The sequence below is a fragment of the Trichechus manatus genome, unplaced genomic scaffold, assembly GCF_000243295.1.
Source record: "Trichechus manatus latirostris isolate Lorelei unplaced genomic scaffold, TriManLat1.0 scaffold00001, whole genome shotgun sequence".
In the NCBI taxonomy this organism is placed as follows: Eukaryota; Metazoa; Chordata; class Mammalia; order Sirenia; family Trichechidae; genus Trichechus; species Trichechus manatus.
Window position 1 is genome coordinate 11,602,871 of NW_004443937.1, and position 22,934 is coordinate 11,625,804.

At 42.5% G+C, this 22,934-nt stretch overlaps 1 protein-coding gene across 1 annotated transcript in view; it reads right to left on the bottom strand.

Moving 5' to 3' along the window:
- VGLL4 (vestigial like family member 4) overlaps positions 1-22,934 on the bottom strand; it is a 76,054-nt gene that overhangs the window by 26,997 nt on the left and 26,123 nt on the right. Inside the window, exon 2 of the mRNA XM_004368333.3 lies at positions 10,592-10,781. Within this exon, the coding sequence (XP_004368390.1) occupies positions 10,592-10,781 (190 nt within the window). The remainder of the gene's footprint in view (positions 1-10,591; positions 10,782-22,934) is intronic.

Consider the following 22,934-nt stretch of genomic DNA (forward strand, 5'->3'; position numbering starts at 1 on the left):
ATAATTTATATAAACGGAGGAAGATAAAAAAGAACGCTAATTTCACAATATCTCAGTTTTCTGAGTTAATTATTTATTGCTGTGTTGTTGCTAGCTGCTGTCAAGTCGACTCTGACTCATAGTGAGCATATGCATAACAGAAGCGAGTTAGATATTTAGGGTAACTACAATTAAGACTACAACATAGCCTCTTAAATCCCCAGAACACTTCCGGGAGTTCTTAAAAGACGATGAGTGAAAGTGCGGAAGAGCAGAGGATGCTGGGGCTAAACCATCCCGTGGACGGACTACGCCAGGAAGGGTGAAGGAGAAAAACAGACAAAGCACACAGCTTGAGGAATTCTATTCGACAGGCTTTGATTTATGAACTCTGGAGGGGAAAAAGATAAAAAGACATAGATGTGTCTTCATATGCTTAGAGCTAATGTTCAAAAAGCTCTAGTTAGAATCTTTTGAGGCTAAGGTTATCACAAAATAACCAACAAATCACTTTCCTACGCATAAAGAAAACTCGTTTGTTCTTATAGTGTCCCCCCCGCGACAAAGATGCCATTTCAAGCCTATTCAGGGAAGATGAAGAGCAATCCTTGCGTTTACAATCCCGGATGCGACTGCCTCTGTACCGTGAGGATCTGGACTGCCGAGTGCTCTGAATTACCAGCAGGGGTCTTCATGGCATTTCGCGCTTCATCCTTGTTAGCGCACACCAAAATGGACAGACATCTCCACCTCTGTCTCCAAAATATCATCAGATGTGTTTTGAGAATGCTTCAATATAAAACTGTCCAAAATTATAACGCACTGAGATTCTATAACGGCACCCTTGGCGTTTCTTCGTCCTGTGTTATTTGCTCAGAAAAATGCCAGAAGCAGGATTCAAAGCGATTTGATACACACGCTATTGGCACAAAGGGAACAGGGTTGCTGAGAGCACTAGCTGTGGGTTTGGGTTTGGGCTCCTGGCCCCATTACCTACTCGCTAAGCTGTGTGATCTTGAACAAGTTACAGACCTCTCTCAGCCTCACTTTTACCATCTGTAAAAGAGGGATAAAAATTGTATCCACATCATACAGTTGTGAGGATTTAATGAGATAAGGTCTGAGAAACACTCAGCACAGTGCCTGGCACTCAGTAAACAGAGCATGTTATTAACAAGCACTCAACTACTACCCGAAAAGTTAGTGGTTCCAACCTACCCAGAGGAGCCCTGAAAGAAAGGCCTGGTGATCAGCTTCTGAAAGGTAGCAGCCTTGAAAACCCTATGCAGCACAGTTCTACTCTGCAACGCATGGGGTCACCATGAGTCAGAATTGACTCCACAGCAATAATTTGGTGGTTTTTTGGTTTTGGTTTAAGGCTTGCGTAGTGAGGCACTGGTGGTTCAGTGGGAGAATTCTCGCCTTCCTTGTGGGAGACCCAGGTTTGATTCCCAGCCAATGCATCTCATGCACGGCCACCACCCGTCTGTCAGTGAAGGCTTGCATGTGGCTGTGATGCTAAACAAGTTTCGGCAGAGCTTCCAGACTAAGTCAGACTAAGAAGAAAGGTCTGGCAATCTACTTCTGAAAATCCGCCAACAAAAACTCTATGGCTCACAATGGTCTCATCCCCTACCAATCATGGGGATGGCAGAGGACTGGGCATTATTTTGTTCTGTTGTGCACAGGAGTCGGGGGCTGACGACAGCAGCTAACAACAACAAGGCTTATATTGATATTAACACAATAACATGCTTCATCTATAAATATGGATTACTGTTTACCTTAGAAAGTCCCAGTTGCTAGTAAGATCAGGCTACTAAAATAACCTCAACTTTTCAATTTTCTCTGGGTATAATTTTAATTTGAAATGAAGGATTGCTTCTTTCATTTTCATGGAGTTTATGGAACAAATAGCCTTTTGGTAAATCAAGTCCACAGACGTTCACACTACAAGTACTAACTAAGTACGAGAAACAGAAAACCACAAAACCAGCCCAGTTGCCACTGAGTTCATTCCAACTCATGGCGACCCCATGTATGTGTCAGAGTAGAACTGTGCGCCATAGGGTTTTCAATGGCTAGTTTTTCAGAAATAGATTGCCAAGACTTTCTTCTGAGGTGTCTCTAGGTGGACTCAAACCTCCAATCTTTCGGTTAGTAGCAGAGTGCATTAACCATTTACGCCACCCAGGAACTCCGAACTATCAAAGGGAGTATGGTAACTTTGTCAAGGATTTTATGTACAGATACCACAAACTACAGATACTCAGAACTTTTGAGGCACCATCTATACAATCAACTCCATTGCAAAAAATAAAACCCAGAGGAAAACTCTAAATTCCATTTTAGCCAGTAATCGAAAAAAATTTTACTGTTTTTTTTTTTTAAATATGCCCAGCACTTGATTTCAAAGGCTTCCTCTAGTCTTGTCGAGTTGAGAGAATTTCTGATTTTGAGTTTGTCTCTTTTTCCCTCCTCTTCTAGTCACCCTTCTCTAGGAAACAGTGACGTGACTAGGACCAGGAAGAAAAAAAATAAGAACAGAGACAGAGGGAAGAAGAAAAAGAAGGAGAGGGAAGAGAGAGGAGGAGCAAATCAAACAGACCCCCGGGACTGGATAAACCAGAAATGGCTACATCATCAGCCTTTGGAAAAACTTCAAAGGAATGACCACAGAAGCAAAGACAACAACAATGGACACATTTCATACCAAGACGTTATTTCAAAGGCGTGCCACCAGTTATAGGAGCAATGTTTTCCTTCATTCGCCCTTCCTTGTTCATGGTGTATTGTTAACTCGGCTGTGGCAAAAGCAGCTGGTTAGAGCACACGGGTAGTGACCGTGGCTTTGATCCCAGTGTGAGCTTATGGGGCTGTGCCCTGTTTTGAGGCCAGGGCAATTACTCTGCAAACATACACCACTGATCAAAAAGAAGATGGTTTCTCACAAACGTGAGCTCCAAGTGCATACTCTCTTGACGTTGTTAGCTGCTGTAGAGTTGGCTCTGACTCATGGCATTCCCATCCACAACAGAATGAAACGCTCCCCAGTCCTGCACCATCTTCACAATGCCCGAGTCCACTGCTGTTGCCACTGTGTCTTCTGAGTGCCTTCCAACCTAGGGGGCTCACCTTCCAGCACTACATTGGACAGTGTTCTGCTGTGATCTACAGGGGTTTCACTGGCTAATCTTCTGAAGTAGATTACCACGTCTTTCTTCCTAGTCTGTCTTAGCCTGGATGCGCCACTAAAACTTGTCCACCATGGGTGACCCTGGTGGTCTCTGAAATACCAGGGGCATAGCTTCCAGCATCACAGCAACATGCAAGCCACCACACTGCGACAATCTGACAGACTCTCTTGATAGCGGGTCTAATCCAATTCAGCACAAAAATTATTTAGCACCTACCATGTGCCAGGAGCCCTGGTGGCACAATGGTTAAGAGCTCAGTTGCTCTGGGCATTTATCAGTGGAGCTAGGCTTGCCGACCCATGGAGCAAGAGAGCTCAGTGTCTTTCTGCCGAAGTTTACCGGCAGAGTGAGGTGCCTCCAGGCACTTATCGGTGGAGCTACAGAGCTTTGGAAGACTTGCCCCAGCAGGGCAGATAGAGGCGATGAGGCCCGGGGCCCAAGAGTGCAAGGAACCAGGAAGCAGAAGTTGAAGAGACACAAGGAACACACAAAACAGAGCTGCCTCAGTCTCAAAGGGTATGGCCACCGCAACCCCTGTGGTCTCAAAGTGTGGAGCCATCACCTTTGGTGTTTCTAAGGGTGGAGTCGCCACTCAGATGGACTAGGAGAACAGTGCGCCTGAAGCTGAGGGAGCAGAGTTGTTGTCTCAGTGGGCCTGGAAGGTGGAGCTGAAGCCCACTCACAATCTGGAAAGTGTAGCCAATATCTAGAGTCTGGAGGGCAGGACCATTGTATAAATGGTCTCAGAGAACAGAGGATTATTTTCAAGCCTGGAGGGATAGAGTAATGTGTTTTGCCGACTTGCTTGGTACCTGTTAGGCTTTCTTTCCCTCCAATTTCTCCCATTTGTAATGGAAATATCTAGCTTGTGTCTGTTCCACCATTGTACTTTGAAAGCAGATAACTTGTATTCTAGATTTCACAGATGAAGAGGAATTTTTTGGATTTTGGACGCGGAGTTGAATAAGTCTTTTGCTATGATATGATGGAGTGAATGTGTTTTACATGTGGCAAGGACATGAATTTTTGAGGACCAAAGGGTGGATGTCATGGATTGAACTGTGTCCCCCAAAAATATGTGTATCAATTTGGCTAGGCCATGATTCCCCCGTATTCTGTGATTGTCCGCCATTCTGTCATCTGATGTGATTTTCGTATGTGTTGTAAATTCTATCACTATGATGTTAATGAGATGGATTAGAGGCAGTTATGTTGAAGAGATCTACAAGATTAGATTGTGTCTTGAGCCAATCTCTTTTGAGATACAAAAGAGAGAAGCAAGCAGAGAGACAAGGGGACCTCATACCACCAAGAAAGCAGCGCTGGGAGCGGAGCTCATTCCTTGGACCTGGAGTTCCTGTGCCCAGAAGCTCCTAGACCATGGGAAAATTGATGACAAGGACCTTCCCCCAGAGCCGACTGAGAGAGAAAGCCTTCCCCTAGAGCTGGTGCCCTGAATTTGGACTTCTTGCCTCCTAGACTGCAACAGAATAAATTTCTGTTTGTTAAAGCCATCCACTTGTGGTATTTCTGTTAGAGCAGTACTAGGTGACTAAGATAGTTGGCAGTTCGAATCCACCAGCTGCTCCTTGGAACCCCTATGGGGCACTTCTACTCTGACCTACAGGGTTGCTATGAATCAGAATTGACTCAATAGCAATGGGTTTGGTTTGGTTTTTGGGTACCATGTGCCAGGCACTGGATTGGTCATGTGTCATCCTAAAGATATGAGGGCTAGTTATGTCCACCTCTAAAGCTGCATTGTAACTGTGCCCCAGGTGAGAAGCAGCGATGGCACAGGGGGACAACCACTGGTTTTGGTGTCACACAGCAGGGTTTATCCCACTGTGGACACATTACTTATCCTTTCAAAATCTCAATTTCTGCTTCTGGAAATAGAGATGATAGATCTACCTATCTTAAAGGGTTACATTCGTCATAAGGGTTTAATGAAATCCTAACAGTTTCTAGCATAGGGCTGGTACATAGTAAGGATTCAACAAATGTTTCCTTCCTCTTGAAGGTAACCGGATAAATAGTTCCAACTGCACATTTCCACTGCAAACCTACACCCACACACACAAAGTTGAAAACTGCTTCATTTCAGAAAGTCATCTGCTGACAATACCCTTCATCACAGAACCCTCACCAGGTCCTACCTGACAAGCAGCCTAGAGTAAGTCACAAAACTAATATGCCTCTAGCACCCTGTTATATCGCATCCACTGTTGGCTTTCACTGTTTTTATTGCATTGCAAAAATACATATGCACAAGATTATTCATTGCAGAATGATAATATTATAAAATACTGGAAACTACCTAAACGTCCAAACTCAAGGAGTTGGCTGGATGGACTTTGGCCAGGCATGCAATGCAGTGCTATGCAGCTGGAAACAAAATGAGGAGGAACAGATTCTGCAGATTTCCACGATATATTGTTCAATGAAAAAAACCAAAGCTCAAATGAGCATATAAAGTATGCTACCTTATGTGTAAGAAGAAGCAGAAATGAGAAAACAATCATGTATCTGCTTATTTTAACAATAATAAACAATAAATTAAAAGGATTTTTGCCTACGGGGGGTGGGGGGGAGAGGAAGGGGTGAAAGAGACAGAGGAGGGAGTAACACTTCTCCAAGCATACTTTTTTATAGTTTTTGACTTTTGCAAGCATGTTAATGTTTTACGTATTAACAAAAAATAAATCAACAAGAATGGGGGTGGGGGGGAGAAAACCCTGAAACTGAATGTAAACAAAACTATATAAACTCAACTATACATTTTAAATAACACAAAGACACTGAAAGCAAGTTGGTACTTTGGCTATAACAACTTCAGCAAAGGGAAAAAAGAACTGCAAACAAATCTTGAGCTCTCTTTTAGGTGGTTTGTTTTCCACAATGGTACAGGCATGGCAATTCTGAAACTATCTTAGGTATGTTGTAGGACTGCATAAATGAGTAAATCTGTGGTTGTTTGGAGCCAGGGTTCTGACTGTGAAAGAAGGAAATACAACTATGGAATAGGGGTTGGGTAAGAATTGGAATATCAGTATGACCTCATGATTTCCTGGCTGTTTCTACTGAAAGGGTCTAGAAATAGTGCTGTCCAATAGAACTTTCTGTGATGGCAGAAATATTCTATATCTGTGCTGTCCAATATGGTAGCCACTACCTACATGTGGCTACTGAGCACTTGAATGTGGCTGATGCAACTGAAGAACTGAATTTTTAAGTTTATTTAACTTTAAATTTCAATAGGCACATGTGGCTACTGTCTACCACATTGGACAAGTCAAGTCTAGAAGCAATGGCACTACTGTCTCAGTAAGCACACCTACCACCCAGATCTTGGCTTCTAAATACTATCCTCCACTAAAAGGAACCAGGGCTCCTTGGAGAAGTGGCTGATTCCATGCAGGGCAGGTAGGTTACAAGATGAACCCAGAACACCTTATTTGCCAGAAAGTAAGAAAGCTGAATAATAATAATAATAATGGAGGCAAGTCACAAGGACAAAGGAGCTGGTTGAAGGAGCTCTTATTTGACAAATCTGGGACAATTATAAACCACTGAATAAAATAGGAACCCATGAGTCCTTTCAAATAGATAAATAAGACAGAGGAAATGGGAGGGGACTCTTCCTTACCAGGTCACACCTGAAAACCAGGATCAGAAATAAAATTACTTATTGACATTTCCACAAAACAAATCCCACTCTACCGTCCCATCCCCTAATCCACTGTCTTTCCAAATGACAAAGAGAGTACTTTTCAACTTCCACATAAGCATTCATGTTCTTAACATTTTTCTTAGAAAACAAACAAACAAAAAAATGTATTTCTCAGGGTCACCAAGAAAATAAAGAGTTTGAATGACTCGGTTATAAGGGGCTGGAATAAGAGCCCAGGTATTGTCTTTTTCCATGTTCTGGAGAAATCACTAAGGAACCCCCCCTCCCGCCCCAATCAAATCAAATGCAATCACCTCTACAGCCTCCTACTCTGGCTCAGAGCCATTCCATCTCTCCATCTCCCAACTGGCAAATATCTCCACATGATGGCTAGAACAAAGTGCAGCCCAAACACGCACCTTCAAGACCCTCCAGCTAGCTGCCAAAACTGTTTTCAACAAAACTCTTCCCCCAGAAATACCAGGATTTCTTTAGTGATAGAATAAATAAAACACATTTTCATTACACGTTAACATATTCCAAGAAGCTAAAAAGCAAAAATCATTTGCAATCTCCTTAAAGAGACAAATATACCAGATCATTCTTTTCCAAACAAATAAGAACCCATAATTTATTCCAGAAAGCTTCTTATACATATTCATAAAAAGGAGGAACAAGCTATATGTAGCCCAGGTAGAAGACACTTCATCAAGTTAAACAACAGTACTCACTAACGATCCATAACACGAAGACGTGGAACACACCGCATCTTTTCAATCTGCCTGTGAGATCCGTAATTAAGCTCTTAGAAAACATAAGTAGAAACACTTGGTGACGTTACTGAACTAACCATCGGATGACACACAGAACGAACTAGCAAACGCTGATCAGCTTTTCTTCTTCCATATGATGCGAGTCCCCAAGTCTGGGAGGTGGGGTGCTGATGCTCCTGTTTTTCTGAAACTTTCCATGATGATGTCAATCCTGGGTTGCACATGAAATTTAGCAATCCTATTTCTATTATTTACCACTGAAAACTGTTTACAGCGCTATCACAGTCCTGTAACTCTAGCTGCTTGGGGAGTTACAAAATCATTTTCTAAATGCTACAAACAATCTATGAATAATATGAATAATTACTACAACTGAGTGCTTACTATTTGCCAGTCACTGTACTAAACACTTAACAATCAAGAAAAAAAAAAAATCCATTGCTGTCAAGTTGATTCCAACTCATAGTGACCCTACAGGACAGAGTAGAACTGCCCCATAGGGTTTCCAACGAGCGCCTGGTAGTTTTGAACTGCTGGCCTTTTGGTTAGCAGCCGTAGCTCTTAACCGCTATACCACCAGGGTTTCCAATCCTATAGGCAGGTACTAGTATTACCCCCACTGAAAGAGAAGCAGGGATCTGAACTCAGGCATTCTGACTATAGTGCACGCTCTTCAGACATTAAATTCACCAAAGCAGTATTATTATTCTCCGCTATCATCATTACCAATATCTGTATAATTATTAAGAATAAAAATTTTTTTTAAAAATATAGTTTTTGTCGAGTTGATTCTGACTCATGGCGATCCCATGTGTATCAGAGTAGAACTGTGCTCTGTAAGGTTTTCAATGGATGATTTCTCGTAAGTGGATCCCTATGCCTTTCTTCCAAGGTGCCTCTCGGTGGACTCCAATCTTTCTTCGGTTAGCAGCCGAGCACAGTAACCATTTACACCACCCAGGGACTCCAATAAAAAGTAAAGCTATCGTCAAGCTATCTGCATATTTCAGTTCTAATCCTCACAACAGTTCTATACGTTAACTATCATCATGGCCACTTTAAAAATAAGGAAACTGTGCCTAAGCAAATTAAGTGATTTGTTCAAGGCCTCACAGCTGTTAGCTAGCAGAACAAGGATTTAAAATAATGCATGTTTGACTACCTGCCGCCTCCCCTTCCTTCCTTTTAAAACAAAAAAAACAAGGCCAAAACTTCTCCTGTTTGAGTTTGGGGAACGGGGGTGTGAGAGCAGAAGAAAATTCCTACTAACAAAAGCATGAACTCCAAATGGGTAAAGCAAACCAGGATTGAAGTTATGAGCCTCTCTCCCTGCTTGCAAGAGTTCATTGTTTTGCATTGCTTTGGTGCTGGATTCCTGATGGTAGCAAATTCCAGGGCCCAGACTGCAGGCTCAGCCTCTGACTAACAGTACAGTGATTTATTTGAGGGTAAATATCTCTGTCAGTGTCTTATGACTGAACACAACAGGCCCAGAAGATTGGAATGTGTGGCACGCCGAGGCCTGCCGAAGCTGAGGCAGCAGCGGGAGGGCCGGCCAGTGGTCAGGCTGCCTCCAGCTGTGGAAGGCCCTTCCTCCAAAAAGGAAGCCAGCCGGGGACTCTCCAGGCTTTACATTCCTACCCGAAATAGCCACATCCTCAGAAATAAGAACTGGGAAACATGAGTGTCTTCAACAATTACAAAACACGAATCCTCTAGTTTTTATCCATCCTTGGGAAAAGAGCCTGGGGAGGGGCAAAAAGAGCAGGACCTTTTTTTCTTTAACCTGGACATAGAAGCTACTCCTTCCAATATTCAGAGGCACATCACTACCACTGATAAGACACCGATATCTATCGTAACTACCAGCCAGCCAATTGCCAGAGCCGACACTGCTGGGCAGCTGGCCTGGTATCTCTAAGTCCTGAAAACATGTAATAAGGTATCTCACGCCCTCTGCATGAAGTGTGTGTGCTGAAGAGAAAACACGCAAGAGAAGACAGAATATAGGGTGCTGGGAGCAAGCTAATTTTCAAATATAAACATCGTAATGTTCCACAAACTTAGAGAACTTCAGTTTCAACCCCTTCATTTCACAAATAAGGAAACGGAGGCCCGGAGAGTTGACGCAACTCATGTCCAGACTGTAGCGTGTGCTGGTGGCAAACTGAGGACTAGCACTCAGATCTCCCGCCTACTACAGGCTAACAGATGTGATGAGCAGTTATCTTAATCATCAACACAAAAAAACATCTTTATCTCTCTGGAAAGCTCTCGAATTTATATCGTGAGCACACATGGTAAGAATTAAAACTTCTTAATGTGTACAATTCCAGACCCCAAAGTACAAAATTTTACAGAAGTCAGCTCAGGCGCTAACCTTTCCTCCTATTTTTCTGGCACATAAAGACATTCATCAAACACTGATCCTCCTAACAACAATCGTTATACCCAAAACCCACTGTTGTCGAGTCGATTCCAACTCATAGCAACCCTAAAGGACAGAGTAGGACTGCTTCATAGGGTTTCCAAAGCTGTAATCTTTACGGAAGCCGACTGCCACGTTTCTCCCGTGGAGCAGCTAGTGGGTTCAAACCGCCAAGCTTCTGGTTAGCAGCCGAGCGCTTTAGCCACTGCATCACCAGGGCTCCTTAATCATTACACACAGGCAAGAAAAAGCAAAGTTTTCAGATAACCACCCCAAGAAGCTCTAATGGAAAGTTAGCTTCCATAGGAAAATGCAGGAAGGGTAGGTAGGTAGGTAGGAAAGAGATTAAGATTTCATCTATCCATTAGTTCCTAACATCAGTTCAACACTTCCTAGCAGCGAAGGAATACCATACACCCTTGCGACATAATCAGCACAGTCAAGCCACTGATTGGAGGAGTTGTAAGAGAACACGGCCCTAGCGTTGAGGTACACACAAACCGAAATCAAAACGCCCACGCATCCACAAGAAGGCACTTACAGATGGGGGCTAAAGATGCGACTCATCTTGGAAACATGGTCATTTTCACAGTCTAGGTCATCGTCGGCTTGCTCCATGCTGAACTTCCTCTTGCTGGGACTGATGGGAGGAGGGCCTGTGCGGTGGCTGGTAAGGGCAGAGGCCACAGGGAGGGTCTGCATTCTGGGCTCGCCCCTGAGAGCAGCTTCACCTATGCAAAGAGATGACGGAGTGGTCAAGCAGGAGAAATGTCCCCATTGCAGTCCCCCAAGCTCCCCCGCCTGCCCAGCCCCTTGCAAAACTACTCCCAGCGGAAAGTTTTTGGCAAGGGGATGGGCTGCCTGCCATTCTCAGAATACGGTCTCAGCTGCCAAGCATGAGACATTTTACATAAACGTGGTTTTTTAGCACAATAACTCTTTAGGGTAGAGTTTAAAAATAAAAGTTGCAATAAAGGAATGGGGGCCGGGGGTATTTACCATAAACAACTCAAAAGTTAATTTAAAACATTAAAGGTCTTTTGGCTTGTGGGCATTCAACTCCATACCTGTAAGAAAATAACTCAACACCAAGCTCATCAAACCACTATGCCAAACTCACTTTTCTTGCTTGTGACACTTTCATTGTATTTTCAGTATGTCATTTTTTTAAAAGAATGAGGAAAATGTATGGGTTAATAGTTCACATATTTGCCCAAAAAAACAAAAACCTTAAAAGAAATAAAAATACACTGTTTAATGAGAAATAAAATATTTTTTTACAGTATACTAAAAAAGTCACATTAAAAATATTGTGATTATTACCGGTGCAGAGTTCCTGAATATAATTTATCACAAGCATAACACATAGGTACAGTCCGCAAAACATTTTTCAAAGTTTAGATACTCTAGTTGGGGTTCACAGTTTGATCTGACTAGAATTCTTGGTGTTTTTCATTCCTATTTTAAAAGGCTTTGTGCTAAACGGTAACTTTTTCCTTACATGAATTAAAATAAGCATAAGCTTATATAATCATAAAGGTCATGTACCTTCTAAAATTTATAAACAAGAGTAGTAATTACTTTGAGAGAAAACGTCAGACTTTCTAAGTTATGTGGGGAGGGACACCTACATTCTACACAAATAATGGCCCTTTTGTTGTGCTATACGGGTTGGTCTCAAGGCCTGGACCAATTCTGTCTCCACTTGGTCACAATTTGAGAGTAATATTAGGCGAAAGTCAACTTCAACCGAGGCCTTGCGGTCCCTGAGAAAGGAAACCTTTGTTTGCCACCACTTATTTTCATATCGTCACAGATGTGTGGACAGTTTTAACAGTCGTTTACTTCCTACACATATGACAAGTATGATTCTGTTAGGGAAAGGAGTGAGGAAAAAGCCTTCTGAATGTTTACCAGGAAATATAAAAAGTTTGCCAATTTAGTCAGCAAGATGTAAACTAGCAAATATACAGTGACCTGTAATGCACCTCAAGTCACCGTTTCTTTTAAGGTTCTGGCACCAAAGCAAACTGGAACTTTCCAGCTTAAATGAAATGCCCAAAAAACAGGTCTGAGGCTGGCCTGCTATACTCAGAAGAAATTCAGTGTGATTTTAGCTGACTCTACTTCCTGTGTAGTATTTCGGTTTACACAAACAAAAAAAGCAGTGCTAATATTTACACCTTGATAAATTATAAATTTCCAAGTATCTCCCCCCACCCCGTTCTTGTACTCTCCTCCTCCACAGAGAGGGAGTAAAGCTTTAGTAGCCCAAGCCCAGACAACTTTTTGAGGGACTCTGGTGATACCCTCAATTAACTCTGCAATTGCAAACTAAACCTGATCAGAATGGTGTAGACTGACCATACCCTCCACCCCAGTGTTTCTCAACATCCCTGGCAGGGATAAGCGGGGTTGCAGACCCCTGGGCTTTGCGCTCCACACGCACATTTCATAGAATGCCAGATGTGTTAGCAACATAAGTTACCATGGAAAGCAACCACCACCACAACAAATTCAAATCACTCCAAAACAAGGCGTCATCAACCAGTATGCCAGCGTGAATGGCTACCAAAACTCTTGGGTTAAGAACAACATTCCTACTCCACTCCCCAATTTCCATCCTAGTATAAATTCTTGTGCTTGTTTGCATTTTAAGCTCATCAAACTGATATACTGCTTATTTTTAAGACTGAATCCTTCACGTCTGACATGGAAAGAAAAAAGTCCAAAAAAATCCTTTGGAAACACCGGTGATTCCTAAGCTAGGTTACCTATGAAAGCACCACAGCTGGTCCTTCTACCCTAGGGCTGCAATATTTCTACCAGGTGCTGTTCTAGAGGGTGATACGTACTTGGCATGTTGGAGCACATCAGCATCTCAGAATGTTAGTGCTGGAAGGGGTCTTGTAAACACAGATTCCTTCATTTGGTAGATGAGAAAACTGTGTCGCAGACGGAGTGCCCTACCCAGGGTCATACAGTGAACGGGCAAGAACACTGGACACTGTGCTAGCCCCACATGGCTTACAGCAAAGGAACCAGTGGGTGGAAGGAAAAGAATCCATGGACAGAGGGCACAAACAGCTCTGGTCAGTTATGTGCCTTCTTCATTCATCTTTGGACCCCCATCCTTGAGGACCCTACCTTATCACCTTGCATTTTAAAACAGGTTGTATTGTTATTGTTGAATATGTGGCAAAGGAGGTTAAAATTATTTTAGTAAAATTGAGAAGGATGTCTGTTCTGGCAGTCAGGACACTGGTGTTCCGATCTTGACTCTTCCTTTATTTAGGACTGGGTGGGCTGCCTCTGAAAGGTCACAAACATGAAAACTCTGAAATGCAGTTCTACTCTGAAACACATGAGGTCACCATGAGTCATACATGACTTGATGGCAACTGGTTTGGTTTTTGGCTTTGGATATGGGCATGCTCCTCTATGTGGGCCTCCACACAATTGGGGAGGGAGGTTGAACTAGCTAATATTGAAAGTTCCTTCCAGCCGTTAGAATAAGTGATCCAATTCTATGATCCACAGTCCTATCATCTATCAAGTAACCACCCAATCAGCATTTACTAAGAAATTATTACTTGTGTAATACTGAATTAAGACATCAAAACCCAAAGTATATATCTCAGATGTTACATTAATGAGAGAAAAAAAAGGTGAACCCATGGTCAAATAAATTTGGAAACCATCAGATTAAACAACTTTCATAGGAGTTTCTTAACTACAGAACATCTTGTCTTCTAAGGCACAACGTCAACCTCCAAGATAGAAACACAACAATGCTTCTTTCAATCTCTTCTCCTCCACCCGCACAGCATCCTACACACTGCTGTAAATTCAATGTTCCAAAGCACGGTTCTGAATATATCAACCCATCCCCACCCCAAATATCCAATGGCTTGCCAGTCACTGAGAAAATCCTGTCCAGACTGCTTCTGCATTCAAAACCACCATCTGGCCCCAACTACCTTTCCAGTCTTTATTCCTAGTATTCCTCTTTGTGAGCCCTGAAAATTTAAGCCCTAAAAGTTAAACTAGACTAGTCACCATCTTTACTCAGGCTTCTTCTCCAATCTTCTTGTATTTAAATCCTATCCATCTTGCAAAGGCCAGTTAAAATATCACCTCCTTCAAGAAGTCTTCCTTGATTCCTCAAGGTGAAAGTCATCTCTTCCTCTTCTGAACACCTATAGAAACTTATCACTGTGGTACTTCTCTTCCTATTCTGTTTTGTGCTCCTTGAAACAGGCAGCATTTTTATTCGCTGTACACGCCTAAACGCACAGAGCACAATACCTTCCATATATTAGATGGCCAGTAAATACTAACCGAATGAATGGATAAATGAGGCAAGGTAATGGGGTGGCCAGATTATAGAGTTTTAGGATATGCGAAAGATCAAAGATACCACAGAATAAGAAATTGTAAAAGATTTAGGAATGTATTTACAAGAAGACATAGAAATGACCAACAAGCACATGAAAAGATGCACAGTGTCATTAAGCAAGTGAAATTCAAATCAAAACCACAATGAAATACCACTTCACACCCACTCAATTGGCTACCATCAAAACCAGACAATAACGTGTGATGGTGAGGATGTGGAGAAACTGGAACTCTCATCCACTGCAGGTAGGAATGGAAAATGGTACAACCGCTGTGGAAAACAGTCTGGCAGTTAAACATAGGTTAAACATGTTACCGTATGACCCAGAAAAGGTTAAACATAGAGTCACCATATGACCCAGAGATTCTACCCCTATCTACTCCAGAGAAATGAAACCATACGTCCACACAAAAACTTGTGCATGAATGTTCATAGCAGCATTATTCACAATAACCAAAAAGTAGAAACAACGCAAATATACAACAACTGATGACTAGGTAAATAAAATGTGGTCTGTCCATAAAATGGAGTATTATTTGTCAATAACAAGAAATGAAATACTGATACATGCTACAACATGGAGGAACCTTAAGAACATTACACGAAGTGAAAGAAGTCAGTCACAAAAGACTACGTGATTCCATTTACATGAAGTGTCCAGAACAGGCAAACCCATGAGACAGAAAGTAGATTAGTGGTGGCTAGGGGCAGGGAGGTACGGGGTTTCTTTCTGGGATGACGAAAATGTTCTAAAATTGATTGTGTTGAAGTTTGCACAACTTTTGTGAATATGCTAAAATCACAGAAGTGTACACTTTAAAAGGGTGAATTGCATAGTATTTGAATTATATCTCAATAAAGCTGTAACCCCCTCCCAAAAATATATACATATAAGTAGATGACAGGAGACCCCAGTGCTATTAGATCCTTTTATCTCTCAGGTGTTTAACACTCGGTATGCAGATTAATCCTTAACTGCTAAACAAGAAGAACAGGCATCCATTAATTTTCCCTGGGATAAAAATAAACCTTGGGTTATTGAGGTTATCTCTCTCTACAATATTAAAATCAGATGATTTAAAAAAAAAAATACTATTTATTAAGTTTAAAAAAAATCAAATCAGAGAACCGCTGGAGGTTACTCAGGCACTTGGATTCATCAGAGCCCAATTAAAGCTCCGGCTTAGCTTGTAATCAAACAGTGTGTCTGAGGGCCTATTCCATGCCGAAGGCTGTGCGGGGTCCAGTCAACAAAACAAACGATGGAATGTATACAGCCCTGACCACACACCCAAAGGAACTTATCTTAGGGATGTACAAAGACTTTTCTTTCCCTTTTTCTCTAATGTGTGTTCCAAACTTCACAATGGTTTGGTAACTGAAAAAGGGGAAAAGCTTATCTTTCTTTTTCAAGAATCAGCAGGAAAAAGGTGATTGGAGCTGTGTAAATAACCCAGTATTTTGAGTGGCTTAGTGACAATTGTTAATTTGATTTAATTCACAGTTCCAGCTAAAGAAGTTCAATTTAAAAAATGTATTTGATCTTTTTAATGAAAATAATTGTATCTGACTATGTGTTATTGAAGAAAAATGCCCACAATGTGTAAAATTATTTAACGGCTGATTTTAGTCACGGTAGTAGTTCTAACACACAGATTAAAAACATTCTTTAAATATTTCCCCCAATGGGAAATGATCAAAGATTTTGGCTCAAGATTACACAAGAATATATTAATCTCAATGAAAAAAAAGTTTAACAGAGAGAAGGAAAAATAAGAAAATCACTTAAGCTTTATGATTATACAATTTAATTTTGACAAACCATCGCAAGAAAAATTGGCTTTCGAAGTCAGAATGGAAAGGGAAAGAGCCCAGGACAGGGGGAGGCTGAGGGGAACAAATCCTCGTTTGGGGTTCCTGTTATTGCCATATTTCAAAGATTGAAAGACTATTTCCTACATTGTCAGATCTCTAAGATTGAGGTTTGTCTTACAATCAGCATGTCATTTTTCTTTATTAGTGGTACATGAATACTGGTTATAGCAAAGGATGGAGTCTTAGGTTGGATGAAAGACAGAACCTAATTGTAGGGCCTTCAAAACAGCACTCAACTCTTTAATCTCAGTTTCTTTGTTGGTAAGATTAAGGGGTTCCACTGAATCATCTTGGTGGCCTAACTTTGGCTCCATAAATCTATATCCGAAAGTTAAGTCTTTATGGCTGATCTTGAAATCCCTCATTAAACTTAATACACTTTATATGGTAAGAGGAAGAACTGATTCAATTAAGTAGTCCTATGAGTCGGAATCAACTCGATTTGGCACCTAACAACACAACCAATAATTTACATCATAACTGAAGGAGATTTCATTAAAAATCAAGCAGACTTCTCTAATTCCCAGTGTTGCAGCGTCATTCATTTATTCCAATTCTCTAAGAAAGTTGTAGATAGTCCATTGAAACCTGAGATAAATATAACATGGTCCACAAAACACACATTAAACTTTATAGAACTCAATAACCTTGGCCAAGACCTTCAAAATAGAGATGAAGCAACGGAATCTGTATTCAGAGAGATTAAACAGAGTCAATGGTAGAGTCAATGGTATAGTCAATGGCAGAGCCAGGATTAGAACTCAGGTCTGTTCACCAGCTCTATGGGTACACTGCCACAGCGGGGATTTGTACCTGCATTTACAATTATGGCATGATTCAAGAGAAATCAATCAAAATCACAGCACTAGTGGCATTTTATGGAGATTAGTCGAATAGCACAAAACCAAAAAATCAAACCCATTGACGCAGAGTCAATTCCTGCTTAGAATGACCCTATAGGACAGAGTAGAACTGCCCCATAAGGTTTCCAAGGCTGTAATCTCTACAGAAGCAGACCGCCACATCTCCCTCCTATAGCGCTTCCAACAGCCGACCTTTCAGTTAGCAGTAGAGAGCTTAACCACTGCGCCACCAGGGTTCCTCCAAACAGCATAAAGGTGGAATAACAATGTCTTTATGTTTGGGGAGGAGAGAGTGAAACTATAATAAAAAGTATCTTGCTCTAACTTTTAAGGATAGATTTTTGACAACAACAACAAAAAAAAACCTTCATGCCCTGCAGAATATAGAGTTTTATTCGACAGTTTAAATCTTTGCTGTGTCCAAGATTTTATGTTCTCCTCCCTTCACCGTATTTGAACCTAAATCAAAGAAACAAAACCACGACTCCATCTACCAACAAGCCAAGTCGCTCTGCTACATTGATTTGTCTCCTTCTGTCTGACCACAGCCCCCGGCAAGCAGACTGACATCACCCTGTTGGCAAGAGAGCACCCTGATAAAACAACTGTACTCTTGCATTTCACAATCCACCTCGAATCTCCAAGCTCATTACTGTACAGAGCCGTGTCTGTGCGGGACAGGCGCTCCAGCAGCCAGGGCTTATTCATTTTCCTTCAAATAATACGCCTTTGTCTCCCAGACTAGCAGCTGGGGATAAGACACAGTGAAGTCAATCTCTTTCAAATAGTTAAACTTGTGGCTATCCCCATTCTGGGTAGCTTTTTTCATTTTCTTTTTTAAAAGGAGGGCTATTAGGCAACACGATGAAACGCAGGCAAGCCAACAAAGATAACAGATGTGACGTACTGTCTGCCACAAGGTTTGCCTGCAACTCTACAACTCCACAGGTTGCAACACAAGTATCTTTCACACTGTCACCTGCAGGAGCCTCAGACTCACAGCTCTAAACCTGCACAGCCTGATCTGACATCCGGGAGGCCAGACCACAGCTGAACAGGGCTCTTGTCCACCAGTGAGGCTTGGGTGGCTCTGCTGAGTCCAGATCCCTGCTCCGTCTTTTCTTTAGAGCCACAGTGAGATCCTTAGAAACACACACACACTCACACACCCACACACAACCTGCATCAATGACTGCTGATAACATAGTTAAGGATAATAACAACACATTCAAACTTGTAGAGTTGAACCGAAAGCCATTTTAACTAGAATTTCAATTAATCAAAATAATCCCATAAACATTACACTTTGTCAGAGCTTTCCTGTCTCTTATACAAGTATATTTCATTTTAAAGCATTTTAAAATATCACTGATTATTCTGGTTTTCCCTTACCCTGTCAGACAAGAAGGGAAGACTAAATGTCATCTCACAGCTAAGGAAAACCAGTGTTTCAAGAATTATGCGAACTGCTCACGGTCTCAAAGCGGATTAATAGAAGCGCTACCCTGGAATTTAAACCCTAATTTTCCTATTCTTTCTAGCTGTGCAGGATGCTTTACCAGTTAAGGAAAGGAAGTGGGAGGAAGATAGTGATGGGGAGTAAGGGAAGGTGCGGGGGGAGGCAAGAGGAGGAAGGAAGAAGGAGAAAAGAGGCAGAGAAGGGAACAAGAGGAAGGGGAGAGGAGGAGAAGGGAGGATAGAGGAAGGAGGGGAAGGAGGATGGGACAAAAACGGAGGCCTGACACACAGGCTAACCAAACAGCTTCAACCTCCCGGTCTCTCCTGGATAAACCTAACATGGTGGGACTGCTTGAGAGGAAAGAAGAAAGTCATGGGTTGGCACTGTAAGAGTGGACTCTGGCTCAGCCTCAGCTGAGGTCTAGAGCCTCTGCTGTGACTCACCCTGGGGTACACAGGAGAGGCCAGCTCTCTGACAAGCACAGGGAAGGGGCAGCATCTCCCCTGCACTGCACCAACCAGGGGGACAACTGGACTGCCCAGGAATTCTCTGGCTCCCCCGGTAAAATGAGGGGGTTGGGTGAGGGCTGTGTTTTCTTACATTTTAATGTGCATATAAACCATCTGCGGGTCTTATCCAGATTGTGATTCAGCAGGTCTGGGTGGTCTGCACATCTCACCAGCTCCCAGACAATACCGATGCTGCTGGGGCAGGGACCATTCTTTGAGTAACGAGGGACTGGAAGATGTCTATAGTCCCTGCTGGTTTTCAACATCTGTAATTCTATAGGGGCTAGAGGGTAAAGGATAAAAAAATAAGTCCCAAAGAAATAGTAAAATGTCTATGATGCTCACGTTTTGAATGTACGCTAAAATGTTTTTGGAACAGAAAGGTTAATCTGTATATCAAAAGGCATTAATTAAAAATATTTTGAAATAAATGAAAAATTGTTATATTCATATCAATACATTGCTATTCATTTAACTAGCAAGTTCTACACTGCTTAAAATAATTTTGTTGCCTTCGGGGTTAAACAAAATCTCAGCAATCTCACTTGCCCTGTTACATTTACTTTACAACTGAGCTGTGGCTTTACAGATTATATAATACTGTAACCTGGGTGGAACTATCCCAAAGTAAGAGGATTCCGACTAATGTCTTAATGTACATAGCATTTCAGTGCAAAGAAAAATTCAGGTACACAGCAGTGATATAGTTAGGCTGAAGTGCAGCAGACTTGGGCTTTGGGTTGGGTTTTGGCTTCGTAATTATAACTGGGATCCAAAAAGATCAAAACTCTATCCTGCCTCCTTGGTTTCCTGGCCCAGATTAATAATAACTACACCAACTTCTACTCATGGTCCTCCACTCCAGACTGTCCTTGGCTGTGAGGGCAGCTTCAGAGGGTCCAGAGCAAATTAGAGAAGCTGAGACTCAGAGTACAAGCCCTGCTTTTACTGTGCTGTCTAGAGTCAAAAGCTGTGGTTGTTGTTGTTAGGTGCCAACGAGTCAGTTCCAACTCATAGCGACCCTACAGGACAGAGCAGAACTGTCCCACAGGGTTTCCAAGGAGCCGCTGGTGGATTGGAACTGCCAACCTTTTGGTTAGCAGCCAAGCTCTTAACCACTATGCCACCAGGGCTCCAGAGTCAAAAGCAGGAAAACAAAATAATTTTTAACATACAGACAATATAGAAAATTCCCTTTCAATCGACGTGAGGTCTTCAGGGCCTGATACAAAGTTAAACGAGCAAAATCTTTCAAAGGCGTCTATGTATCACCATATCAATTAAAAAAAAAAAAAAAAGTTGTTGAATCCACTCCAATTCAGGGTAACCTCATGTGTGTCAGAGTAGAACTGTGTTCCATAGGGTTTTCACTGGCTGATTATTCGGACATAGATCACCAAGCCTTTCTTCAGAGGTGCCTCTGGATGGGCTCAAACCTCCAACATTTCGGTTAGCAGCTGAGCATGTTAACTGTTTGTACCACTCAGGGCCTCCAGCAAATCAATGCAGGATGATGAAACAAGGACCTCCTTCCTCTGTGGGAGGTGTAAGGACTCAGGGTCTGCCTGAATATTAGGCCAATGACACAATGTGACACATGTCCTGACATGTCCCCATTTGAGGCCCCAGGACCAACACATGACCCTTGCGCCCCAAGGGGACAAAAGTGGCTCAAGAACCTTTCATAGCAAGTGCACAGAACCCCTTTCTGGAAAAAGGCTCCTAGGCTTGGCAGCAATTCTTCAGTATATTTACTTGCAAACCTACTTTTGTAACATTTTACTCTTAATGAGAAGGAGGAGAATTATTAAAGTAAATTGTTTGCAGATGGTATCGGAATCAGGCACTTTGCTACGGGCTCAATTTCCTCCCTGGTAGAGCTTATAAATGTTTAGAAGGAATCACTAAATGAGGTTAAGCAAAAAGAGGATGTTGAAACCTCTTTAAGCACTGAGCCAAATCTTCTGAGGAATTAAGCTGGAGAAAAAAAATGGTATGACCTCTTCAAAAATGTAAGTGGGTAAGAATACCCAAAGAAATGTTCTCATTAAGCCCTTTGGAATGCAACAGGTTAAACATCTAAGGCTTATACTAGTGTCTACATTTTCAAAACACTCTTTAGCTGAACGGACTTCTGGAGGGTCCGACAGGGTCAAGAGCCTTGGGAAGGCTGAGTCTTGGAACCAGCCACCAACCATTGGGGGAAAACGAGACAGAGCAATAGAGAATGTGGGGAGTGGAGGGAGCGGCTGAAAAATGCAGTTTCCCTTCCTCTGCTCCCCATAACCCTGAATCCCTCGAGTGGCACTCCTCACGGGCTGCCCACGAGAGGAGTATATCCATGAACTTAACAACAGACGCCCCATTCTGCTTGCCTGCGGACAGCTCGCATTGATTGCAGTTACTGTGTTCTGCTCTGTAAGGCAGGCGGCTCCCTCAATCCCATAGCCCTGGCCACACCGGCACGGTGACAGAGAAGTGTGGTAGAAAGTGGGCTTTGGCATTAGAAAACTGTGTGCCCTTGGCAAAGTCTCTTCATTTCTCTGAACCTCTGTTTCTTCATCTACCTTGAGGGACTTTGGTGAGAATCCATGAATACCTACAGAACACTCCCAGCCCAGAACAGGCAGCTTATTGCACTATCTGTAACCTATTTTGAGGGTGAGATGATGGGGCAAAGGAAACTCCTCCGTTGCTCTCATTACGAGACAGGATGGTCTCCTCTAAAGTCAGTACGTGTATAGTTTCCACCAACTTGCCAGAAAGGAAAGAGGAGAAGCATGGGTCACCAGTCAGCACTCCAAACCTGCTCCGCCAGGCGATCCTGGGGTAGCTTCCTGACTCTCTAAGTCTGTTCCCACATGTGCGGGAAGGACAATGTTAACCCACACATGAGCCTCAGAACTATTTTGCAGATTACACAGGATACCCAGCACAGTGCGTGGCACATTGTTGGCACTCAGTAAACTAGTGCCCCCACCCCTCCCACCCACTCTCTCTCTACACTATGTGCTGGGTTCCATTCACCTTTCTCTCACTAGAATGCCTTCAGCATTCCTCGCTGCCAGTTTATATTCATTCAAAACCCAACTCAAAGGCATCCTGCTGCCCCCAGCCCCAGCTCACCTCTTCAGATACCATCTAGATGGGCTGAGCCGCACCGGCAGAATCCCAAATGATATGACAATACTGTTCGGCTCCAACTCAAAACCTACAGACTTCTGAGCAATCCCATCACATTTGCTTCTGTCTCTCCAAGAGTAAACAGGTACTCTCAGTCTTTGTAGTACATGCTAGTCCAGACCCTGAAGATGATGATGCTCCCAGGAACCAATTCAAAATTCTTACACACACTGTGTGGGAGGCCATTTCTGAGCCTCCCTATTCCAACAATGAAATGTCATGCTCAGCTCTAAACCTCTAAAGCCCTCCCACGGTGGGAGTGGGCAGGTGGCTGGGACACGAAAAATGCCATCAGTCAAATCTCTCAGAAAACCATCCTGACGTCCTCAGAGATGCATTAACTCACTAATAGTATTACTGCCATTAGTTGTTATTATTGTTAAATATGCTGGTTTCAGAAGCCAGAGAGCAAATTTTCCAAAGATTCAATTAGAACACACAAGCTCAAAGCCCCCACAACACTGACAGAGCACAGGCAGCATTAAGAATGCAGGCGCGCACATAATCCAAGTGTCTAATACCAATGAGGACTAGGTGAAAGAAAAGCAACTTAACATCAGAGTTTGTCAATATTTTTGCTGAAAGGGCTAAGTACC